Source organism: Entelurus aequoreus, linkage group LG02 (assembly GCF_033978785.1).
Source record: "Entelurus aequoreus isolate RoL-2023_Sb linkage group LG02, RoL_Eaeq_v1.1, whole genome shotgun sequence".
Lineage (NCBI taxonomy): Eukaryota > Metazoa > Chordata > Actinopteri > Syngnathiformes > Syngnathidae > Entelurus > Entelurus aequoreus.
In genome coordinates, this window is record NC_084732.1 from 57,308,594 (window position 1) to 57,333,993 (window position 25,400).

Below are 25,400 nucleotides of genomic sequence, written 5' to 3' on the forward strand. Positions count from 1 at the left end.
TGGATTGTGTTACTTCTGGTTAATAAATAGATTTAATGTGCTTCCATGGCTGTCATGTCTTCTGGTCCACAAAAGGGGCTATTGTTTGGATTGCAAGCTGATGGTTGTCACTTCAATCATTGATTAGTTCCATTGTAGATAGTAGTAGCGTGTATGTGTGCACGTGTTTGTTGTCTGCTGTGTGTGATGTTGCCTCTTTCTATTTAATATCAAGGTATTTTTTGTGTTATTGCTGGTTGTTGCTTTATTTAGTAAAATAATATTTTCTGCATTGGACTTGCTGTGCTTCTGACACTGTTACGTTTTCATAAAACCACATCAAAAGTAGCATGCCATGTTAACATCAGAACACTGATCATCATACATACCTAGTGTAAATGGTTCCACCACAATACACTGCTTTTTAGCCAGAGTTTGTTTGTTGTTGCGTTCTTGTTCGCCTTATAAAGTAGTTGTATTTCCCGGGACACACTCACCGCAGGCTTCAAGTTCAGATGCAGGAACACATTTGTTGTGCTGCTGCTTTTTTAAACACCTTGCTGTGTACAGTCATTTGTTTCATGCTTGTAACCGCAAAACCAAAGTACTGACAACACTTTTATTTTCATTGGAATAAACGTCTTATTCTCGTCAGCGTTAGCATTAGCCATATTTTGCTAGTCCGCTAAGGAAGTGGGAGGACGACGGAAGGTCCTGAGGGCAACAAGGATGCCGGAGAAAAAGGAGAAACATTTTTTATTTATTATTTTTTAAACCGTCTGCAACAAGAAACTCGAATATATTGATATATCGTGCGATATGTACGTGCGACAGCTATGGACTTGCAGTGAGGCAGCGCACATTTCCACGTCAACATCAGTCTTGATACGCCTTGATACGTACGGCAGGTTTTTGTGCGTACGCAGGCTTGTTACATGAGGGCCTTGGAGCGCATACTAAACACTCCAATAATTTTAGGTTTCAGCCCCCCTAAAATAGGCCTAGCGATGCCAATGTGTCTCACTACATCAAGCATTCACAAGCATAAAAATAAATCCATCATTAACTAATAATCATGCATAACAGCTTTAGAACGCTTGTCAACATGTGACACATCTTAATGACAACCATCTCCAATGACCAGTCGACTCTAACCGCAGGAAAATCTTAGCTGCTTCTTCTTAAATAAGGTAAAGGACCAAGACAACACAAAGAACGATTGAACATTCTTCTCTTAAGTTTGTCATTATTCAACCTCTTGCGACTGAGCAGCAGCTATGTGACGTAAACGTAAGGGCGGGGACAACAGATGTAACCAAGAAGTGTCCCGTGGGTTAGACCGTCCCAATTCATATCGTTCCAGCCGCAGCTGGAGAACTCTCGCCAGGACCCACACTTTGTCGACCGCATGGGCTGGGTCCTTGGAAGGATGCACCCCACCCCCTCCCCCCCGAATTGAGACACAGCTACAGTGTTTTGTGCCTGTTCTTGCCAGGATGAATACACTCCTTAGGCGATGCCAGTGGAGAGCCTAGTGACACTTAACTTATGAAAGAAGAAATGATCGCTCATTGCATGGCCCTTACTCATGTGTTTATTTGTTTAAAATGTGTGATTCTATGTTTCCTTGTAATAAAAGATAGCAAGGGAAAATGATAGATAAAACATTACCTGTGTTACTTAGGCTAAATATAACCCTCTTGTATGCTCTATCTATTGCACTAGGTGAGGGCTATTCAACCGAATTGTTATTGGGGGCAACACATACAAAAAGTTAAGGACCGTGGGGTCCGGACTTCTTTCTTCACTATTCATATTTTGTATTTTCCAGAGAACCAGTATCCTCTGCAATGAACATTTGATCGTTGGCTAATTATTTTGTCAGTTAAAATAATTGCCCTGTCTATGCAACTGCTGTCATTGATGACCTATTGCAAAAAAGTTAGTCAAAGATTATCTTATCTAGTTTATGACAGAGCATTAGTGTTTTTAAGAATCTGCCACAATATTGGAAAGCCATACCCACATGAACACTGATACATATCCGTCCACACAAGTGTAGTTTCAAAACACATTTACCCGCTCTCATAAACATTTTGTCCAATCAGAAGCCTGGAAAAGCAGCCACAGCTGAATTGATGGCATTACACCACTGTTAGTATGATAATGTTTATTGTTACGTACTAGATGCACAATGTAATGTACATTATCTTTCAAATCATCCCACTGTTACACAGAACTAAGTAAACATGATTAACCTCTTTTTAAGTGCCTAAACCATGCATTCGCGCATGTGCTGCCATCTGTTCATCAATGTAGCGTGAAAGTCGCAGTATGTTTACATACGTACAAACATACAATACGTCCTCTTAGTGTTTTTAAAGCCAGCAAGCTAGTGTTGTTTATTATTGTATTGTGGAAATAACAGCGCACAACCGTGACATCATCAGATGAGTACAAGTCATAAGTCTCCCTTTGAAGCCTTCCACATGTTGTCCACTGCTGTCTTCACGCTGGCCAGCATTTTTAAAATTGTGCATTTTTAAGAGACAACAGTATGCGTTTGCGTGTGGACAACAGGCCAAAATGCATAGAAAAGTATGAGTTTTTAAAGTATCGATGTTAGTGTGGACATGGCTTCCTCTAAGTTTTGTTAACTGCACTGGCTGGTCCAGCGTCATTCGTCAGCCGCCTGGGTTGCGGGTTGCCAGTAAATAGCCCTGCACTAGGCAGAATCCATCCATCTATTTTCTACCGCTTGTCCCTAGGCAGAATGAGTTATTTTATTATTGATAGTAGAGCTGCAGCTATCGAATATTTTAGTAATCGAGTATTCTATCGAATATTCAAATAGAATAGAATAGAATATATCTTTATTGTCATTGTACATTGTACAACGAAATTGCAAGCAAACTAATTTAGTGCAAATTCATAACATAAAAACATAAGAACATAGATAAATAGATACAAATACATAAAATACATAAAAATACCAAGCACACAGCTCACATGCACAGTCATTATTGTCGTCTTGTGTTCAGCGACAGTATTGCTCTCGGGTAAAAAGTATTCTTAAAGACCTACTGAAACCCACTACTACCGACCACGCAGTCTGATAGTTTATACATCAATGATGAAATCTTAACATTGCAACACATGCCAATACGGCCGGGTTAACTTATAAAGTGACATTTAAAACTTCCCGGGAAATATCCGGCTGAAACGTCGCGGTATGATGACGTATGCGTGTGACGAAGTCAGTATAACGGAAGTTATGGTATCCCATAGAATCCTATACAAAAAGCTCTGTTTTCATTTCATAATTCCACAGTATTCTGGACATCTTTTGCAATTTGTGTAATGAACAATGAAGGCTGCAAAGAAGACAGTTGTAGGTGGGATCGGTGTATTAGCAGCGGACTACAGCAACACAACCAGGAGGACTTTGTTGGAGCGCTAGCCGCGCTAGCCGCGCTAGCCGCGCTAGCCGCGCTAGCCGCCGACCTCACCTTGACTTCCTACGTCTCCGGGCCGCCAAACGCATCGGGTGAAGTCCTTCGTCCTTCTGCCGATCGCTGGAACGCAGGTGAGCACGGGTGTTGATGAGTAGATGAGGGCTGGCTGGCGTAGGTGGAGAGCTAATGTTTTTAGCATAGCTCTGTGAGGTCCCGTTGGTAAGTTGCTAAGTTAGCTTCAATGGCGTCGTTAGCACAGCATTGTTAACCTTCGGCAGCCTGGAAAGCATTAACCGTGTATTTACATGTCCACAGTTTAATAGTATTGTTGATTTTCTATCTATCCTTCCAGTCAGGGGTTTATTTTTTTGTTTCTATATGCAGTTAAAGCACGATGCTATCACGTTAGCTCGTAGCTAAAGCATTTCGCCGATGTATTGTCGTGGAGATAAAAGGCATTGAATGTCCATTTCGCGTTCTTCAAGAGGATATAGTATCTGAGGTGGTTTAAAATACAAATCCGTGATCCACAATAAAAAAAGGAGAGTGTGGAATCCAATGAGCCAGCTTGTACCTAACTTACGGTCAGAGCGAAAAAAGATATGTCCATCACTGTCTCTCAAGTCCTTCACTGTAACGTTCCTCATCTACGAATCTTTCATCCTCGCTCAAATTAATGGGGTAATCATCACTTTCTCGGTCCGAATCTCTCTCGCTCCATTGTAAACAATGGGGAATTGTGAGGAATACTAGCTTCTGTGACGTCACGCTACTTCCGGTACAGGCAAGGCTTTTTTTTTATCAGCGAGCAAAAGTTGCGAACTTTATCGTCGATTTTCTCTACTAAATCCTTTCAGCAAAAATATGGCAATATCGCGAAATGATCAAGTATGACACATAGAATGGATCTGCTATCCCCGTTTAAATAAAAAAAAATCATTTCAGTAGGCCTTTAAGTCTCTTTGTCCGGCATTTTATTGTCCTGTATCTCCTTCCCGAGGGCAGCAGTTCAAAAAGTTTATGTCCAGGGTGAGATGGGTCCCTTATGATGTTTTGGGCCTTTTTGAGGCACCTGGCACTGTACAGTTCATCTAGGGAGGGGAGAGAGCAGCCAGTGATCTTCATGGCAGTTTTTATGACCCTCTAAAGTGCATTTTTCTCTGCCGCCGTGCAGCTGGCATACCATACACACATGCAGTATGTCAGCACACTCTCTATTGAGCAGCGATAGAAGGACACAAGCAGTTTTTGTGACTGGTTGATCTTTTTGAGGAGTCTCAGAAAGTAAAGTCTCTGCTGTGCCTTTTTGATGGTACCTGAGGTGTTCATACTCCACGACAGGTCTTCCTCGATCTGGATCCCCAGGAACCTGAAGTTAGAGACCCTTTCCACATAGTCTCCATTGATGTACAGTGGTTGGATGTTTATTGTTTTTTTCTTCCGGAAATCCATGATCAGCTCCTTCGTCTTGGTGGTGTTAAGGACCAGGTTGTTTTCCCTGCACCACCCAGTCAGCCGCTCCACTTCATTTCTGTAGGCAGACTCATCCTTCCCAGAAATGAGTCCCACTACTGTGGTGTCATCTGCAAACTTAATAGTGGTATTGCTGGCATGAGCAGGGGTGTAGTCATGAGTGTAGAGGGTGTAGAGTAGGGGGCTTAGCACGCAGCCCTGGGGGGAGCCGGTGCTGATGCTGATGGATGTTGAGAGGTGGGAGCCTACTCTCACCCTCTGAGAGCGATTTGTCAGGAAGTCCAGGATCCAGTGGCAGATGGAGGAAGACAGTCCCAGCCCCGTCAGTTTGGGCACCAGTCTGTGGGGGAGGATAGTATTGAATGCAGAGCTGAAATCAACAAAAAGTAGCCTTGCATAGCTCCCCTGCTGCTCTAGGTGGCTCAGAGCAGTGTGGAGGGCTGTTGTGATAGCATCCTCTGTAGATCTGTTGGCCCTGTACGCAAACTGGTGAGAGTCCAATGCAGGTGGCAGATTTGGGGTGATGTGCCCCCGAACCAGAGTCTCAAAGCACTTCATAACGATTGGTGTAAATGCCACTGGACGGTAATCATTCAGGCTGTTTCTGCAGATTTTTTAGGCAGTGGGACAATAACAGAGTCCTTTAGACAGGGTGGGACGATGTACTGGGACAAGGACTGGTTGAAAATCCTGCTAAAAACAACAGCCAGCTGGTCTGCACAGGTCTTTAGTACACGTCCAGGTACGCTATTCGGTCCAGCAGCTTTCCTTGGGTTCACTCTCCTTAGTGTGCGCTGCACCTCATGTTCCTCCAACATGAGGACGTTGTCACGGGTTGAGGGTTGTGATGTGACTGCATGTGGTTGCTCCACCTCGAAGCGAGCGAAGAAGATGTTCAGTTCCTCCGCCAGCGAGGCGTCTCCGTCAGCCACAGCGAGGTTGTTGGATTTGTAGCCGGTGATGTGCTTCACCCCCTGCCACACCTGCCTTGTGTTGTTGCTGCTGAGGTGTCCCTCTATTTTCTTCCGATATGCTGTCTTGGCCTCTATGATGCCTCTCCTCAGGCTGGCTCTGGCAGCACTGTACTGTGCCCCATCACCACACCTGAAGGCCTTGTTCCTCTCCTTCAGCAGGGTCCTGACCTCACCAGTCATCCAGGGCTTTTGGTTTGGATAGACCCGGATGCGCTTCTCGGTCATAGCAATATCCGTGCAGAACTTGATATAGCTCAGCACAGATAAAGTGTAGTCCTCCAGGTCCTGCTGTTCAAAGATGCCCCAGTTTGTTCTTTCAAAGCAATCCTGGAGCTGCTGAGAGGCGCCCTCAGGCCAGATTTTAACAGTTTTAGTTGTCGGGGGAACACTTTTCCTGAGGGGGGTGTATGCTGGGATTAACAACACTGACAGGTGGTCGGACTGGCCCAAGTTTGGTAGTGACTTAGCCCTGTAGCTACTCTTGATATTAGAGTATGCCTTGTCCTTGTTTTTCCCCTAGTTGCACATTTAATGTGCTGATGGAATTTAGGGAGCACAGTTTTCAATTCTGCATGATTAAAGTCCCCAGCAATGATGTGCAGGGTACGCGCTTTGCTGACTGCTAATGGAGTCATGTAACACCCTGAGGGCCGTACTAGCATTAGTTGCCGGTGGTATGTAAACAGCCGTTAGCATGACAACATTAAACTCCCGTGGAAGGTAGATGGGTCTGCATTTCACAGTAACATACTCCAAATCAGATGAGCAGCGACTGGTAACAGTCTTGGTGTTGGTGTTGGTGCACCAGCTGTTGTTGACGTAGATGCACAGCCCCCCTCCTCTGCTCTTACCGGAGTCCTTGGTTCTGTCATGCCGATGTGTTGTGCGACCCGCTAGCTCGATAGCTGTGTCCGGGATGAGCGGGTGAAGCCACGTCTCCGTGATGAGCAGAATGCAGCTGTCCCCGACCATCTTATTTGTCGCAATCTGCAGCTTCAGCTCGTCCAGCTTGTTGGCGAGGGATCTTGCATTCGATAAAAAAATGCTGGGAAGTGATGGTTTGAATGGCAGCTTGCGGAGCCTAGCTAGCGTGCCAGCTCTGCAGCCCCGCTTTTGCTTCCTGTCCCATCCGCCTCCTTCTCCTGGGAAATGTAATCCACGGAGAGCCCGGTGTCCTGGCTATGTTCGCCGGTATCTCGTGTAAGCGGAGAAACTCAGCTGTGACGTCTTTCTCACTCCGTAGTCCCAATTTAAGAAGTTCGGGTCGACTGTATATGTTAGTCGCCTGGCATAATGTGGACAGACACACACACCATTAGGGATGATGTTTGATAAGAAATTATCGAGTTCAAGCCCATTATCGAATCCTCTTATCGAACCGATTCCTTATCGATTCTCTTATCGAATTCAGATAGGTTGTTGTATATGGAAAAAACCACACAATATTTGGTTTAACAAAAGCTCACTTTTATTATATAAGAAAAAAATAAAATCTAATAAATAAATAAATATTGACTGTTACCCCCCTAAAAAATAAAATAAAATAAATAAATATTGACTGTTGTTACTGAAAGTATATTAAGTGGGATTTTTCAGAAAAACAAATATATACAGTAACACAAAAACAACCTGTCTCTGTGAACACTATAGGTGTATAAATAATAATATAGTGTTATATAAAATCAGTCCCTTGGGCACATAACTGAAAATAATAAAGCTCTCCAAAAAGTGCACTTCTGCTGCTATTGGAACATACTAACTACAGCTATTGGAACATACTAACTACACACACTATGACACTAAGAACGCAACAGTCATCAATCAACAAATCTTCTTCAAAAAAATTAGCATGTCGGCTTTTTCTGGATCAAGTCTGACCCTCTCTTCGCTAATCGTGTCACCAGCAGTCGAAAAAACACGTTCACTTGGCGTGGAACTAGCTTGGACACACAGATATGTTTGAGCAAGATCATATAGGAGGGGCAGTGTCTCTCTAAACAAACCACCAAATGGCAGTGTTGGCCTGCATGTTGGTGTGAGGAAGGCCTCTGTACACCTGTATTTCCTGGTCTACTCTGTCTGGGATGCTCCTCTGTTTCATTGGCTGCAGTTCACTATCGTCCTCCGCTGGAAACAGGTCATCCAAGCAGGGAGTCCTCTTCTTCTTCACAGCAGGTGAACTCTGGCTGTCATCATCTGAAAAAGGATAAGTGGATAACTTTAACATTATCTTAATTCACATCTTCATTTCAATAATGAATAAAGCAAAATACGTCTTGGGTCAAAAATCACTTCACATTCTCTACTGCTCGCTAGTATTACCATATCTAAGTTATTGTGCAGAAATGTGGGGAAATAACTACAAATGTGTGCTACATTCGTTAACCGTGTTACAAAAAAGATCAATTAGACTAATACATAATGTTGGATATAGAGAACATACAAACACTTTATTTATTGAGTCAAAAATATTAAAGTTTGATGATTTCGTAAAATTGCAAACAGCTAAAATTATGTACAAAGCAAAATATAACCTGCTACCAAAGAATGTACAACAATTCTTCTCAACTGAAGAGGAGAAATATAACCTTAGAGGAAAATGTAATTTAAAACATTTGTATACACGTACAACACTTAAAACCTTTAGCATATCTGTATGTGGAATTAAATGATGGAATGGATTAAGTAATGATGTTAAACATTGTACTGATATGATCCAGTTCAAGAGGTTGTTCAAATGAATAGTGCTTACAAAATGCAAAGAAGAAGAATTATGAGAAATACTTTCAACCTTATTGAAAATAAGATATTTTTCATCTCAGTATATTAATAATGACTGAATTAATTAATGACATATTACAAAACTGTTGTATATACTAATTCCCAGATATTTTTTTATAAAAAGGTCAGTAAATGATGTATATATTTGTAAACGCTATGAAGTGGGATAGGGGTAGGATTAAATAAGCTTTACTTCTTCCTACTCCTGTAAAGTGAAATTATATGAAACTGTGATGTATTATACTGTAAGTGTGTTCATGTTCCAAATAAACTAAAGAAATAAAGAAAGCACTAGTTTATTAGACAGACTTGCAAACTCTGTAGTGGTGTAGGCTACAAGATACCGTTAACATTATCAGACACATACAAAAAGGCTAACGTTAACGTTACCGTTAGCCACTGACTATGCTTAGGTAAAGTTAGTCTAGCTAACATTACTGCAGTCCTGGTTGACATAAGAGGTAACGTTACTACAAGTGAGCAGATATGGAAATTAACCGGCAACAGTTAACGTTAGTTACTCACCGGCGTCACCGCCACTGTAACTGGGACTGGGGCAGCTGGCAGAAGAAGAGGGGCGTTCTTCGTTGTCTCTGTCGCTGCTTCTCCACGTGTCGAAGACGCGACACGGTTCTCAAACTTTCAGGTTATGCGCAGCCTGAACATGTTTCAACATGCTTGTTGTGCTTCCCCCCTTACACGAGAGCGAAGCCTGGCAATAATTGCATATTGCCGTTTCCTCGTTGTATTTTTTTGTGAAATGAAGCCATGCCTTGGAGCGCTTTTTCCGGTCCATTGTTTTTCCTGCTTTCCTTATCTGCGCCTAATGACTGAGCTACGTGACGCCATTTCTTGTGATGTCCCACGGGGCATTTCTTGTGGGACGGGATTCGTTCCCAGGGATTGGAATAAAGAACCAACTCTTTTTCTTTACTATAGTGGCCTCAAAAAGGGATTTGAGTCCATGGAATCGGTTCTTTTCTTATCAAACAACCGGGAAAACCGGTTTCGAACATCATTCCTACACACCATACAAGCAAAAATAACAAAAAGTTGCACCAAAAAAGAGAGCTCTGAACCGCTGCGTCTATGCGCGCCGCCATCTTGGATAATCTGATCGATTAATCGAGTAATCGAATAAATCATATTTTTGCTTAATTTGATCTATTTTATTTTTTTTGTCCTGTCCAGCTTCTCAGGCAAATAATATTGTTGATGTAGATGCCCATATCGGCTGTACAAATTTACTGTACAAAAGAGAAGTGTGGCACACTTCTCTTGTTGCCTTATTTGTATTTTGACTTTATTAAATTGATTTATATTATTATTTGGTGCAGCCGGGCCGTAGCAATATTTTTGCTTAATTAAGGTTTAATCATACATGTTAAGATGTGCCCTCAATTATTGCATTTAGCCTAATTGTATTTTATTTCCTAAACGCTTGTTTTCATTATTGAAGGCTGACACGCACAGCTGAAATGCATCCGTGGTTGATTGTGCCAATTTGTGTATGCTAATAAAAACAGGTGCACTCACAGCCCTATGTGCTGTGTGGTGTGACCGCATAAACTAAGTTCTTGTCTCTCGTGCGTTTTTGATGATTTTTATAGGGTGCCGTTTAAATGTTGGTTTCTCGACGCAAATCCGCTGAGCTGTTTTCAACCTGCCAACAATACATAAACAATATAAAAAGACAAACCACTTAATAATGACGGCAACAGTTTTACATTTTAAGAATTCAATACAGTTCATTGCATTCTTTGTGTCACATTGAGTTGTTAATAAACCCCAAGATGCAGAGATGGCGGCCGGCATTGTGCGGAAAAACATTATTTAATGTTCAAAAGTAAAAATAAAGAAAAGACACAAACCAGGAACGCCAAACTGGAAAACAGGATTCAGCAAACAGGAACTAGGAACAAAAAGACAGAAAGCAGTCCACAGCATGCAGGAACAGAGACAAGTAACAGGTAGGAGCTACAAGTATTCATGACAATAATCCAGCACTGACTAGAGGGGAAGGCAGGTTCAAATAGCATCTGGCTGATTGACACCAGGTGTGGCCCGGTGCCAATCAGCCACAGCTGAGGGGAAAAAGCACTCAGGGATACAAGCAGGAAATGAAGACAAAATAAAAGCACTGACAGGAAACTAAGACAAACGCAACCAAACTGTCAGGGGCAACCCTGACAGTAGCCCCCCTTCCCACCGGAGAGGATGGCGCCGTCTGCTTCAGACCCACCGGAGAGGATGGCGCCGTCTGTTTCAGACCCACCGGAGAGGATGGCGCCGTCTGTTTCAGACCCACCGGAGATGATGGCGCCGTCTGTTTCAGGCCCACTTGTGTGAGGATAGCCCCCCCCCTCAAGGGACGGATCCCAGACGTCCCCAGATAGGCCCACAGACGACAGGGGTGGGTGGGAGAGGGCTTGAAAAGCAGCCGAACTTCTCTTCAATTTAGCCATCATTGTCAGAATCCTGTCAAGCCTCTCTGCCATGGAAATCTCCGCGGGGTTCGTATTAGGTTGGATTATTCTGTCATGTTGAGTTGTTGACGAACCCCAAGATGCAGAGATGGCGGCAGGCATTGTGCGGAAAAACATTATTTAATGTTCAAAAGTAAAAATAAAGAAAAGACACAAACCAGGAACGCCAAACTGGAAAACGGGAAACAGGATCCAGCAAACAGGAACTAGGAACAAAAAGACAGAAAGCAGTCCATAGCATACAGGAACAGAGACAAGTAACAGGTAGGAGCTACAAGTATTCATGACAATAATCCAGCACTGACAGGAGGGGAAGGCAGGTTCAAATAGCATCTGGCTGATTGACACTAGGTGTGGCCCGGTGCCAATCAGCCACAGCTGAGGGGAAAAAGCACTCAGGGATACAAGCAGGAAATGAAGACAAAATAAAAGCACTGACAGGAAACTAAGACAAACGCAACCAAACTGTCAGGGGCAACCCTGACACTTTGCATGCAAAATAGTAATCAATGTTTCATTTTGCCATCATAACATGTTTGAGATGAAAACACATGTATATAAAATTATTTCAAAATTAGAATTCTCTGAGAAAGTTAAAATAAAACTATATTCTTAGTATCAAAAATAAAACAATAAGAACAGTTTTTATTATATCAAACATAAAAAGTGGATTAGGTGCTGTGTCGCTACCAAGCAAAAACCGCGCATGCTCAGAAAAGTAGCGTCTGATTTACCGCCCGTTCGAGCACCCACTGGCAGAATGCTATAGAGACTATAGTGGGTGCAAGTGCAAGCTATCCAAGTAGCATGTGATTGCATGACTTGAATAACCCGAATACATTTGCATGACTAATTTCCCATGGTTACTAATGAAAGGCTAATTGAACACGACAGCTCTGCCTTTTGGCGGCATTTGATGACATCGCGGGAGTGAGAGAACACAACTTGGTTATCATAATGAATAACATTTATTTTACTAACACAACTTTTGCGTTTACATTTGATAATAAATGACTTACCTCGCCTCCGGATGCCCCTCAAATCGGATGCTTTCTCGACAGGTGCTGCAGCATCAAACTTGTGCTATTGTGGTATGCGAGCTCCACATTGCATTGTTTGCATACTACTGCGTTTTCCTTCGATTTTAGTGTAAAGTGTTCCCACACCTTAGACAACTTTTGTCGCTTCTTAATTCCCTCGTTTTGCAATGGCCCTGCTTTCTGCGGATCTTTGCCATTGCGAGTTATGTCGGCGAAAAGGTTTTCTAAACTCAAGCGTATTTAAAAGAGCGGTGTCGTGCAGTGCAGGGGGCGTATGATCTGTGACGTGAGCTTTGACTACTGTTTACTAAACGAAGCAACATGCCGTAAAAAAAACTTGACGACGCCTCGAATCAGCGATAGTTCCCCAAATATATTTTGTAATCAAGTTACTCGAGGAATCGTTTCAGCTATAATTGATAGGTGATAGATGGAGGGGAAACAGTAAGGGAACTATTTTATATTTGTGGATGAGTGAATGGAACTAATCAGAGTAAGAGACAAGGATGGATATTTGGCATATTGAACAATTCTACTCATATTTGCCAATGTCCCACAGCACTGTAGCACTAGTGGTCTTGTTGCTTGCCTGCAGTACTGAATGAATATGAGCTCACAAAAGGCTCTGTTTAGTAATGTGTGCATTTCTCAGTTAATCATGTATACAATACTGCTGTACTGTGATGCTTCATGCAAGTGTGTGTACTGTGTACTGTCGGCCTGTGTAAATTAGTTAATAGAGTGTTTTACCAAAGACAACCTAATTTGTGAAATTACAATTTCGGGGCCATGAATTATTACAAAATGTGTCAGTAATGGCAGTAGTGGAAAGCTGTGCGGACTTTGCTCGCATTTTCACTCTTTTCATGTATTTACTTGGATGGTACTTTTTTAAATAATTAAACATTTTTTGTGTTGCAGTTTGTGTTGTACATATCATGTACCGTAATTTCCGGACTATAAGCCGCACCTGACTATAAGCCGCACCAGCTAAATTTAGGGGAAAATACAGATGGCTCCATATATAAGCCGCACCCGACTATAAGCCGCAGGGTTTTGATGTGTAATTACCGTAGTATATAGGGGTTCCTGCTACCACGGAGGGGATTGTCGGGACAGAGATGACTGTTTGGGAACGCAAAGCGTCCCATTTATTAACAATAAATCTTTCAATCATTCAATCAAACTTTCACATCTTTGACATGGCGAACAGCATTCGTGCAGAGTACAAATAATACAACGGTGCAAAGTAATACAAAGTGCTCGCCTGTACGTTATCAAAATAACCAGCCTACCGGTATATGAAAAGTCAGTCTTTAATCATTGTGTCATCGTCTTCCTCCTGCGTACTAAAACCACCGAAATCCTCTTCGTCGGTGTCGGAGAAGAACAGGCCGTAAATAAGCCGCACCCTTGTATAAGCCGCAGGGACCAAAACGAGGGGAAAAAGTAGCGGCTTATAGTCCGGAAATTACGGTACATCTTCTTGATTTGCCCCACATTACTTTGACAACCCAAACCACCAACACACAATTGATGAGTTAGCTTTTTTCTTAACAATAGACTCGTCTTCGGAGGATAACTCCAAGTCACCGCCGACATTTATTTCGCTCCCCTCGGATGCGTGTTTAGCTCCAAGTTTGGTCATGCTGTTTACTTCTGCTGTACCATACATACACTCGGAAATGGAGTAAAAAAAGGCCGACTCGGTTTGGTTACTGTCACAGACATTTTCACCATGTTTGATCGCGGTAGTATGCTGACAACTAATCGCTCACGATTGTAAATTTTCCCAGACCTCCATCACTTCCTTTTGTAGACCTGTCCGTGTATGGAGGTTCACATCTACTTTATCACTCGGTTCTAAGAGAGCACAGCCTGTAGGTCCAATGTGCACAATTTAATATCTTAGTGACTTAGGCCATGTTCTTATACAGTGGCTCTCCCATTGTCTCCCACTCGGCTGCCTTTTGTTGCAATGGACTCTTGACAAACTTTGCAGTGTGCAGTCACTTATTCCACATCTGTTTTTGTAAACCCAAACCAGTTCCAAACCACTGACAATACTATTCCTATCTTGGGAGCCATCGTCTTTCTCTCTGTAGTGATAGCCATGTTGTTCCTGTGTATGCATAAGGGCTGCAACGGTTATTTGACTACATTGATTATATTTGTTTAGAAAAATAGTTTGATTTAGATTTTTTTGGTTTGATTAATAATTTAATGAGATTAACTTGTATACAACTTCCTGCGGTTGGCAGTCAATCACCTGACTACTTGTGACATCATCACCAAGAATGAAAAGACATACACCGACAGTGAAGTGTGTAGCTGACACGTGTCCTCGTGAAAGTCATGCCCGAATATTATTTTCCACCATCTTTGCCTCCTCCTTTTGTTGGTGGACATTGTGTGCATTCATGATGATTTAAGTTGCCGTGTGATTGCTATACTGTAATGTAGCGACCAGGAAATGTTATACGGTACTTGTAAAGCAGCTAAACGTTCAGGTTTATATGGTTTAGCATTCCTGTAATTGTCATAACTGTACAAATGTTAAACAAGCCTTGTTATCTGTTGCACAATCAACCTAGCGTATATTCTTTATCTTCATTTGGTCAGTGCTTATGATCACCCTCACTACAAGATGATATAATGAAGTAGTAGTTAATTACACACTTAAAATTGCCGTGTTTAACGGTTAGAGCAGGGGTGGGCAATTAATTTTTACCGGGGGCCGCATGAGCTACCCGAGCACTGCTGGAGGGCCACATCGACAATATTTCAATTAAATTTTGCTCAATATTATTTTTGATATATACCGTAAGATAAATAATAATAATAATAATAATAATAATAGTAATACTTCAACATAGTGTGTGTAACAGCATTCCATGACTAATATATATCAATTAACATTAATAATAAATGACAGTAAAATAAGCACACGTATGACTGAGGAGTCATAGTGTAACTTTGTGTGGTGTTTGAGTTGTCTGACTTTTTGTGTGGCCTTAAACGCACCAGTGGTTTAGTGCTATGCGTGTTGGTGACAGATGACAAGTTGGTTTTGGCCTGGTTTGTACGGCAGAAAATGACTAGTTTTTCGAGATATAATTGTTTTACTCATGTTTTTGGTGTGGTTATGTCCGAATATAAACAGTTTTGTTCAATAAAGTGATCGATATAATTCCTGTCCTCGAAGCATCTCGATAGACGTTACAATAATTGAACGGTGTTCAATTGAACGGTGTTGACGAACACCATTAGGGCCGCTTGTTGTCACTGTCACTCAAAGTTGCATTGCAAAATTCCATAGAATAAATATGTTTATTTTGTTTATAATTCAGATGGGATTTGATTTGGTGCGCGGCATATACTTGCTGCGCACAGCAGACGCTTGAGCAGTGCGCAAATGCGCAGGCACGCACCTTAGGTGAGGGGACGTTGCTTTGCAGTTCATGTGTTGTTGAAAACACGGCATTCCTCATCAACTTTTCTCTTTTTGGCGTCTCGGGTGTAAACCGTGCATCACTTGTCGCTGCATGTGCACCTTCACTCGCAGGTTACACACGGACACACGCCCATAAATAATACTTTTCAAAATAAAAGCAGCACAGTTGTATTGCGCGCAGCACATAGATGTTTTTTCAACTTTATTTTGTAATTGCAGTTGTTCACATTCACTCACAATCACGCATACGTCCACACGGAAGTAATACAAATAACGATTTTCAAAACAAAAGCAGCACCGTTGTATTGCACACTCGACATAGATACTTTTTTAAATGTATTTTGTAATTTATAATTGGCCTCACGCGGGCCGGACAGGGACGCACAAAGGGCCGGATGCCCAGGTCTGGGTTAGAGGGTGCTGTGTTAGAGGGTGCTGTGACTATAATCAGCAACACACACACACACACACACACACACACACACACACACACACACACACACACACATTTGGATAATAAAATACATGTTAATTTGCACTATTTGGTTAGAATAAATACAGTTTGGAAAGACAAGTTGGACATTTTCTTCATTAGATTATTTTCCAAGGCCTTCTGACAGAGGCAAGGAATATCGGGCTGTAGCACAACAGATATTGCTCACCGTGTCCTCAACATAACTAATAAAAAAATATAAAATCCAGATTACATGGAGTGCCCCAGACTTTAAAATGTCGACAAAGCACAGCCGCTGCAATAGAGCGCACATGAGAGCAGTGGTGTAAGGCTGCCGTTATCACACGTTAAAATTGCAATTTCAGTGTTGATGATGATGTGCATTTATTAGAAAAAAAGAATGAAGGTTATTGCAAGCAGAAACATTGTTGATTATTTCAACTATTTTCCTGAGAATACACATTGATGCTATAAAGTGTATTAGATCCGATTATTCGATAGATTACATGATTACTAAAATATTTGATAGATGCAGCTGTGGAAATCTTTTAAGCAAATGATGGTGAGGGACAAAGGTACAGAAGTGCCAGAGGGGAAAAGGTGTGCTGTAGAAAGCAGAGAAAATATCTCAGATTTTTTTATTACTTAAATCGTTCGCAACAAAATACTAAAATTATTTCATAAAATCGGTATTTCGCCCATGCCTACTGCGGACACAGAGCTAAAGAACGGTGTTGATTGCGAGGTACAGTGACCTGTTCCCTTGCTCCGCCCCAGTCACCAGACCAAGCAAATAGGAACTGACCAAAATAAATAAATGTTTGTTGTTTTTTATCACCATACATTTTCTATGATTGACCATTTTGGCCATCTTAAGTATTATTTGTACTGAAGTATGACATATAACTAACCAAAATAATCTGTTTATAGAACAAGAACATTTGACTTATTCTGTATTAGTATTTAGCTATAATTGAAAAACAATTTACCGGTAAAGTGTAGGTTAAGGGATGAATGACAAATGTTTGTGTTAACTTTTATCTTGTATGGTGTTTGTGTGTTGACCTCCAGAAATGGGCAATGAGCTGCCTGGGACTGTAGCAATGCCTGGGGCAGTTGGGTCCGGCCCGGTAAGAATGGGAGGTGCTGTGCCAGGCCGAGGAGGCAAGAGAAGATCAGGAGGGTGAGTGCCTCTTGTCACGAAATAACACTTCGCCATCCTCAGATCCTGTTTAAAGCAATGTATGAGCAAACTGACTGTGTAAGGACTTCCGTCAGCTTTATTGTCTAAAAACCAAACAAAAACTTTATTTTTAGTTGATGGTTCTTTGTTAAATAAGGTTTTTAAAATATAATTAGTACTTAAGTGGAGATGGTATTATATGATATTTTTCAATTCTAGCACTTACGCAGTTTTTTTGTGCAATAGAGACTGAAAAATGGTACAGTGGTTGGCCCCCAACCCGATTCTTACGAGTTCCATCCCCTGTGACCATGTCAAAGTATCCTTGAGCAAGATACTGATTTGAACCCCTAGTTGCTCCTAATGCTGTATCATCAATAGTTTAATGTGATAATAGTGTTAAAGCGCTTTCAGTACCTTGAAGGTGGGACGAGCTACACAAGTATAATCCATTTACCATGAATAATGGTTGTGAAAATATACTTGCCAGATGTGACAGGACATATTTGGGCTTTTATCACAAAAGATGAACTATGAACCTGTATATGTGCTTTCATTCCTTTTCTCAGGACTATTTATTACCACTGCCAGGAGGTTGTAGTACAATCACTGATTATGTTTGTTCATTAATTATTAACAAATGTATTAACTTAACTCAAACAGTTATGAACGGATATGGATGAAACTTTCATAAAATGTCACAAAAGGGGTACTGAATAATTGATTAGATTTTAACTTACGTACTTTCCGGGTTCTCCAGCGCACCAGTATTTAAGCCGCACCCACCAAATGTTATAAGAAATAAATAGACCATAAGCTGCAGATACAAACCAGTATGAAAGATTTTTTTAATTTTGATTTACATCCCTCAATTGTTTTCCAAAAGGTGCCAGGCGGCAGTAAAACGGTTAATCAAACAAAACAGAAGTCATTGTCATGGACCCACAAGCTGCGAAAGCTCACTCTCCAATCAGCTAAACAGACTCAATAACCCCTCGGTGATGTTTTGGTGGATTGCCATTGTAAATTAATCATACTAGCTCGTAAACTTGTTAGCATATACGCTAATGCTAACGACGCTAGCTTGATTACATTACATAGCACGTACAAATATACATGAAAACATTGACAGACATCACACATAGAACGGTTTCGTAAGTATAAATTGAGTTATATTGTAAAATTTACAAACTGTTGTGATCCGCTGCGGGGATCGTGTTCTGTTTGGGTTTTCGGGTCACTTGTGTCTTTCTGTTAGTCTTGGTCTCCTTCTAGTTCCTGTTTATGCACCTCTGAGTTTGTTACCATAGCAACTGATTACTTTCACCTGCCGCGTGTGTTCCCGACACGCACCTGTTTGTCATCACTGACATTATTATTTAAAGCCTGCCTTCCCAGTCAGTCGGTCTTGCTTCGTAGTTTGTTTCCTTACAACAGATGACGACTTTTGTTCCTGCTCTGAAACCTTCTCGCTCCCACGCTAAAGGCTCTGTTTACCTTCTAGCTCCCACGCTAGCTCCTTTTGTTTCTTCCTTAGGTGCTATGAGCACGTTTTTGTTTGTTCAGTATTATTTATTTCTTAAATAAATCATTCTTTACCTGCAAGCTGTGTCCGAAGCCCGATCTGCATCCCTGGGAGAACGAACATTCGCATCACTATGCGACCCGGTCGTCACGGTACGAAGCAAGCTCGACTGACTGGGAAGGCAGGCTTTAAATAATAATGTCAGTGATGACAAACGGGTGCGTGTCGGGAACACACGCGGCAGGTGAAAGTAATCAGTTGCTATGGTAACAAACTGAGAGGTGCATAAACAGGAACTAGAAGGAGACCAAGACTAACAGAAAGACACAAGTGACCCGAAAACCCAAACAGAACACGATCCGCGCAGCGGATCACAACACAAACGTTGCATGGAGTAATAAATTAATAATTATTTCGAGCAGAAACACTATGGACTGTTTTACTTCTGGTTAAAGGCATTAAAACAGGAAGTACATTTTCAACCTACAACACCTGCAGTGTGCAAACTCGTCCTAAAGATGGCGCCATAGCACAAACAATGACACATCTTTTCAGTAGGGATTGTTCCGATGCCTTTATCGGGTTAAGTGCAGATACAGCACTTTTTTGAGGTATTGGTATCGGCGAATGCTTGTAAATCATCTCAGATACCATAAAAATAGGTATTTTTTTAAAAGAATCTCGGGTCTACGACCTAAATAGAGCGCACACAAGCCTAGAGGTCCGCTAGCATGCTAATGTTGCTGCACGGAAATGACTTCTTCTTTGTCTGTTTTTCACCGGAAACGGAAGACCAAAGTAGCCAGCGCAACCAAAGCAAGCATGTCAGCGGTGTGGCAATATTACACACTCAAGCAGCCAACAAATCGCACGGCAACATGCAAACTTTGCAATATCTCTGTTTTGAGGGATGGGAAACATGTAGGATGTTTCAATACAAGCAACTTAATGAAGCACTTGAAATCCCACCATGCGGTTAAAGCTAACGAGGCTGGACAAAAACAACAAACCCTGACAGATTTATTCCAACGGAAAGAAAAGTTTTTGCGAGAATCCCAACGTGCTGTCGACATTTGCGGTAAACTAATCAAATACATTGTATTGGATGATCAGCCACCCAGAATGTAGGGTTTCGACCCTTAATGGAGTATATGAAGCTGCGTTACTGCTTGCCTTTGTCGTAAATACATGACTGAAACAGCCCTTCCGGACCTGTGTAAGACTTTTACACAAAATTATTAGGCGCTGACTTTGTCAGCTTCACGACATATATTTGGAGCGTTGATGTCACGTCTTTATCAATGATTAGCTTAACAGCACTTGGGTCAGCCAGAAGGCTTAATCTTTCAGTCGTTTAGATGCTGTTTTGCATCCCAGTAAATTCCGTGGGTCGCACACTGCCCTGTCTATTGCTGCGAAACTCGCCATTATGCTTGACAAATGAAATATAGTTGTGCCTGGACGTAATTTGAGGAACTGTTTACCTTTGAATGTTGAACTTTAGTTATTTGCCCTACTTTTGATACTGATACTTTACTGTCAAATTGATCAGTGTTACAGAAATAAAAGTAATATCATTTGTACTTTTTTGTTTTCGTAAGATTTCAAATTAGCTGTAAAAATGTGTCACCTTGCAATGGAATCGGTACTCGGTGTGCAGAAATTTCCTTAATTCATGGGAGTAATAGTATCAGACAGGTACTTGGTATCGGCAGCTCCCTCAATCCAAAATATCTTCCGTGCCTTGTCCTCTGCCAGGCACGTCTGTCTATGGCCTGCGTGGGCCCGGTGGTCCATTGTTCCCTTGGCAACGCATCTGCTGTTTTGGGTTGGGCTCTCTGGGTAGCTGGGGCCATACTTTGGCTCCCGCACACACTGGGGAAACAAATATATTGTACATACAAATGCACATACATGCTCACATACACACTGTTATACACACACACATACGTATATTAATTCATTAATACATACATACGCGCACACATTGGCACTTACCCACATTCATAGGTACCTACTCTCCCACATACATACACAAATACAGTACATACATACACACTCACGGTACATACATCCACATGCATATTCACTGTACAAACATACATATACACATACTGTACATATAGAAGCACAAATGCATACATACAGTCATGCATATAATCACGTTTCATCAAACATATATTAACGTTGTTCCCATAAGGGAAACTGGGTAACACACGGTACACTGACAAAGCTTAACCTATAGTTACTATAATAATCTACAAGGTTAATATAGTGCGCATGCATCGATCTAGACGGCCGCTGCTGCAGTTCGCTCCGTCCTTGTCTTTTGTCTTTGTTCGTTTTGTACTTTTTTATACTTTTACATTTAGTCTACATTTACTTTTTATCAAGTCGTGCCCTTCTAAAAATGCAGTTTAGAAGTGTTTTGTTCGTCCTACTGACGGTGGGGACGCTACTAAAGAGCTCAAACGGACAACAAGAGGGGAGAGCCTCTTTCATCTACACCAGGGAACAGTTGTTAGCGGCACCAGTTATTAGCATCCAGCTAACGGACCCGGCGCTAACTAACCAGATCCCGGAGGAGCTAAAAAGGACTTATTGAGGTGTTCGTGGCTGTCGAGGGAGAGGGAGACGCTCGAGACAGAAGAGGGCTGAAGGGAGGAGGTAGGGAGAAGATATAAACTATATCTTCCTTCCGTCGTCATGGGTAACGTGCGGTCTCTAGCAAATAAAATGGATGAGTTGTCGGTGCTTGCCGCTAGTCAGAAAGAATATCGTGAATGTAGCCTAATGTGTTTTACTGAGACGTGGCTGCATGACGATGTTCCGGATAGTAACGTCTCTATAAACGGGTTTCAAACGGTGCGCGCTGACCGGGACCGAACCAATGGCAAGCAGAAAGGAGGGGGGCTTGCTTTGTTTATTAATAAGAAATATTGTCATCCCGGTCATATCACAATAAAAGCACGCCACTGTGACCCGAATATAGAGATGTAGGACTCAGACCATATTATTTGCCCAGGGAGATTCCGCATGTTATCATGATGGCAGTATATATCCCCCCCTCTGCTAACGCTGCAGCTGCTAGTGACGTCATCCACAGCTCGATAGCCAGACTCCAAACCAAGCACCCGAAATCACTACCCAACTTCACTCAGTATGTCAGCTGCCAAACCAGAGGAAATAAGATCTTGACCTGATGTACGCAAACATCAAGGATGCGTATAGCTCCATACCGCTGAGCTGGGCCGGTCAGACCACAACCTTGTTTACCTCAACCCCTGTTATGTGCCTCTGATCAAAAGACAGCCTGTGACCAAAAAAACAGTGAGAAGGTGGTCAGAACGGGTCCAAGAGACACAACAGGGCTGTTTTGAGGTAACTGACTGGCAGGTGCTCATGGAGCCTCATGGAGAGGACATTGACGGGCTCACAGAGTGCATCACAGACTATATCAACTTCTGTGTTGACTCAAATGTCCCATCAAGGACGGTCACCTGCTACCCAAACAACAAGCCATGGGTGACCAAGGACATCAAAGCCCTATTGAATGAGAAGAAGAAGGCATTCAATGCTGGTAACAGGGAGGATGTGAAAAGAGTTCAGGGGCTGCTGAAGACCAAACTCAGGGAGGCCAAGGAGAACTGCAGGAGGAAGCTGGAAGGGAAGCTGAAGGACAACAACATGAAGGCGGTTTGGAGAGGTATGTAGACCATCACCGGCCTCAAACCGTCGGGGGGTAGGGGGGTGGACGGAGACAAAGAGAGGGCCAATGAACTAAACCAGTTCTTTAACAGGTTTGACACAGTGGCTCTGACAAGCTCCTGCCCCCCTCCCCCAAGACATGCCAGCCGGCCCCCTAACAACTTCAGCGAACCAATCCATCCCCCCCTCCCGTCCTCACAGCCCCCCAACTCCAATGACTACCTCCCCCCACTTAACACCTCACCCTCAGCTTGATGACCACCCCTCCCCCAACAACCTGAGACCCCCCCAGTGTGTCTGTCTGCAGAACAGGTGAATGCACAGCTAAATAAGCTACAAACAGGCAAGGCCGCGGGTCCTGACGGTGTGAGCCCCAGGGTGCTCAAAGCCTGCGCCCCACAGCTGTGTGGTGTGCTACAGCACATCTTCAACATGAGCCTTAGGCTGCAGAAAGTCCCCACACTGTGGAAAACCTCATGCGTGGTCACTATCCCCAAGTGCACGCGACCCAGCACGTCGAAGGACTACAGGCCGGTGGCTCTAACCTCCCATATCATGAAGACCATGGAGAGGTTGGTCCTGGAACAACTCCGCCCTACAGTCAAGCCCCACCTGGACCCACTCCAATTCGCCTACCAGCCCCGACTGGGAGTGGAGGACGCAGTCATCTACCTGCTGAACCGAGCCCACACCCACCTAGACAAGCCTGCGAGCAGTGTGAGGGTCATGTTTTTTGACTTCTCCTGTGCTTTTAATACCATACGGCCTGGACTACTGGGTGTGAAGTTGGAGACGATGCAGGTGGAGGCCCCCTTGGTGTCCTGGATTGTTGATTACCTGACTGACAGACCACAGTAAGTGCGACTGCAGGACTGTGTGTCTGACAGGCTGGTCAGCAACACTGGGGCCCCGCAGGGCACAGTCCTCTCCCCCTTCCTCTTCACCATCTACACCACCGATTTACATTATCACTCAGAGTCCTGCCACCTTCAGAAGTTTTCTGATGACTCTGCGATAGTGGGGTGTATTGAGGATGGTGATGATGAGGAATACAGGGCACTGGTGGAGAACTTTGTCACATGGTGTGGAAAGAACAACCTCCAGCTTAATGTGACGAAGACCAAGGAGCTGGTTGTGGACCTGGGAAGGAGGAGGAGTACTCCGGCGACCCCTGTTTCCATCAGGGGGGTCGATGTGGACATGGTTGAGGATTATAAATACCTTGGTGTACACATGGACAACAAGCTGAATGGGTCAAAACACGCTGAGGCACTCTACAAGAAGGGACAGAGCCCGCTCGCCTCTACTTTCTCAGGAGACTAGGATCCTTCAACGTCTGCACAAAGATGTTGAAGATGTTCTACGAGTCGGTGGTGGCGGGCGCCTTCTTGTACGCCGTGGCCTGCTGGGGCAGCGGGCTGAGAGCGAGGGACGCAAACAGACTGGACAAGTTGGTAGAGAAGGCCAGTAACGTGGTGGGAGTGGAGCTAGACTCTCTGGCGTTGGTGTCAGAGAGGAGAAGTCTAGCAAAACTCCTAGCCATTATGGACAACACCTCCCACTCACTACACTCAGAGAGAATGAGCACGTTCAGTGGAAGGCTCAGACTCCCAAAATGCAACACGGAACGACACAGGAGGTCCTTCATACCGACAGCCATCAGACTGTATAATGCATATGTTCCTTGACTGCACTTAAATGTAGAGTATATGTAGAATATATTTATGTTATTTATATATATATTATATATTATAAAAATTATATTATATTATATTATTTATTTATATTTATTATTGTCTATTGTGAGCGAACTGTGGTGCTGAATTTCCCCCAGGGATCAATAAAGTACTTTCTTTTCTATGTTGTTCTATTCTAATACGGTTCGCTTCTCTTTCTTCACCTCCATTTATCTGTTTCTTTTGTATTTCAAGTTATCATTATTTATTGTTGCAGTTATTGTTGCATTTGAAACAATTGTATTGTTGATAATAGAGGTAATTATAATTATTATTTATTAATAGTGCTATTTCTATTGGTATTTGTATTGCTCCAATTGTAATGTAATAATATTCATTGTAATTTCTGTGTTAATAATATTTACTTCAGTAACTGCTTTTTTGCTATCACTTTTTGTATCATATTTGTACATATCATATTTGCTGATGCTGTTTTGTTTTTTATTGTTATTGTTGTGTTTTTTGTTGTTGTTGTTGTCTCTCTGTCCTATCACCCTCTTCTCCCCGCAATTTCCCCCTCTGTCTTCCTTTTTTTCTCTTTCTATCCCCTCCTGCTACGGTCCGGCTGTGCCAAACAAAGATATACCTCCATTTAATAAAGTCAGATACAAATAATGTAACAAGAGAAGTATCCCACACTTCCATCCATCAACAAGAGAAGTATCCCACACTTCCATCCATCCATTCATTTTCTACCGCTTTCGGGGTCACGGAGTATCCCACACTTCTCTTTTGTAAATCTGTACAGCAAATATGGGCATCTACATCAACAGTATGATGTACCTGGGAAGCTGGACAAGACAAAAAAAAACAAAGAAAAAAACAACAATAACAAAAAAAGTATCGGGTCAGAATGAAAAAAAAAACTTTTCAGTGTTTGTTGAAAACTATTTGTTGACTACAAAACATTATGGCCGTTAGCGAAGAAAAATTCATAAATTAGCCGCACCCTTTTTTAAGCTGCAGGTTTCAAGGCGTTGGAAAAAAGTAGCGGCTTATAGTCCTTAAAATACAGTACATGTGTATGTTAGGAAATGTCAGAAATGAGATAAAGAAAAGTGATTACATTTTGGGGGTGAACGGGCTCACTATCTGGATTTAGGACTTATTTGCTATTGGGAGTTAAGGTCAGGCAGAGGTCTGCGATCTCCG

General features: G+C 42.5%; 1 protein-coding gene across 1 annotated transcript in view; it reads left to right on the plus strand.

Moving 5' to 3' along the window:
• Positions 1 to 25,400, plus strand: part of arnt2 (aryl-hydrocarbon receptor nuclear translocator 2) — a 168,101-nt gene that overhangs the window by 32,612 nt on the left and 110,089 nt on the right. Inside the window, exon 2 of the mRNA XM_062029809.1 lies at positions 17,168 to 17,279. Within this exon, the coding sequence (XP_061885793.1) occupies positions 17,168 to 17,279 (112 nt within the window). The remainder of the gene's footprint in view (positions 1 to 17,167; positions 17,280 to 25,400) is intronic.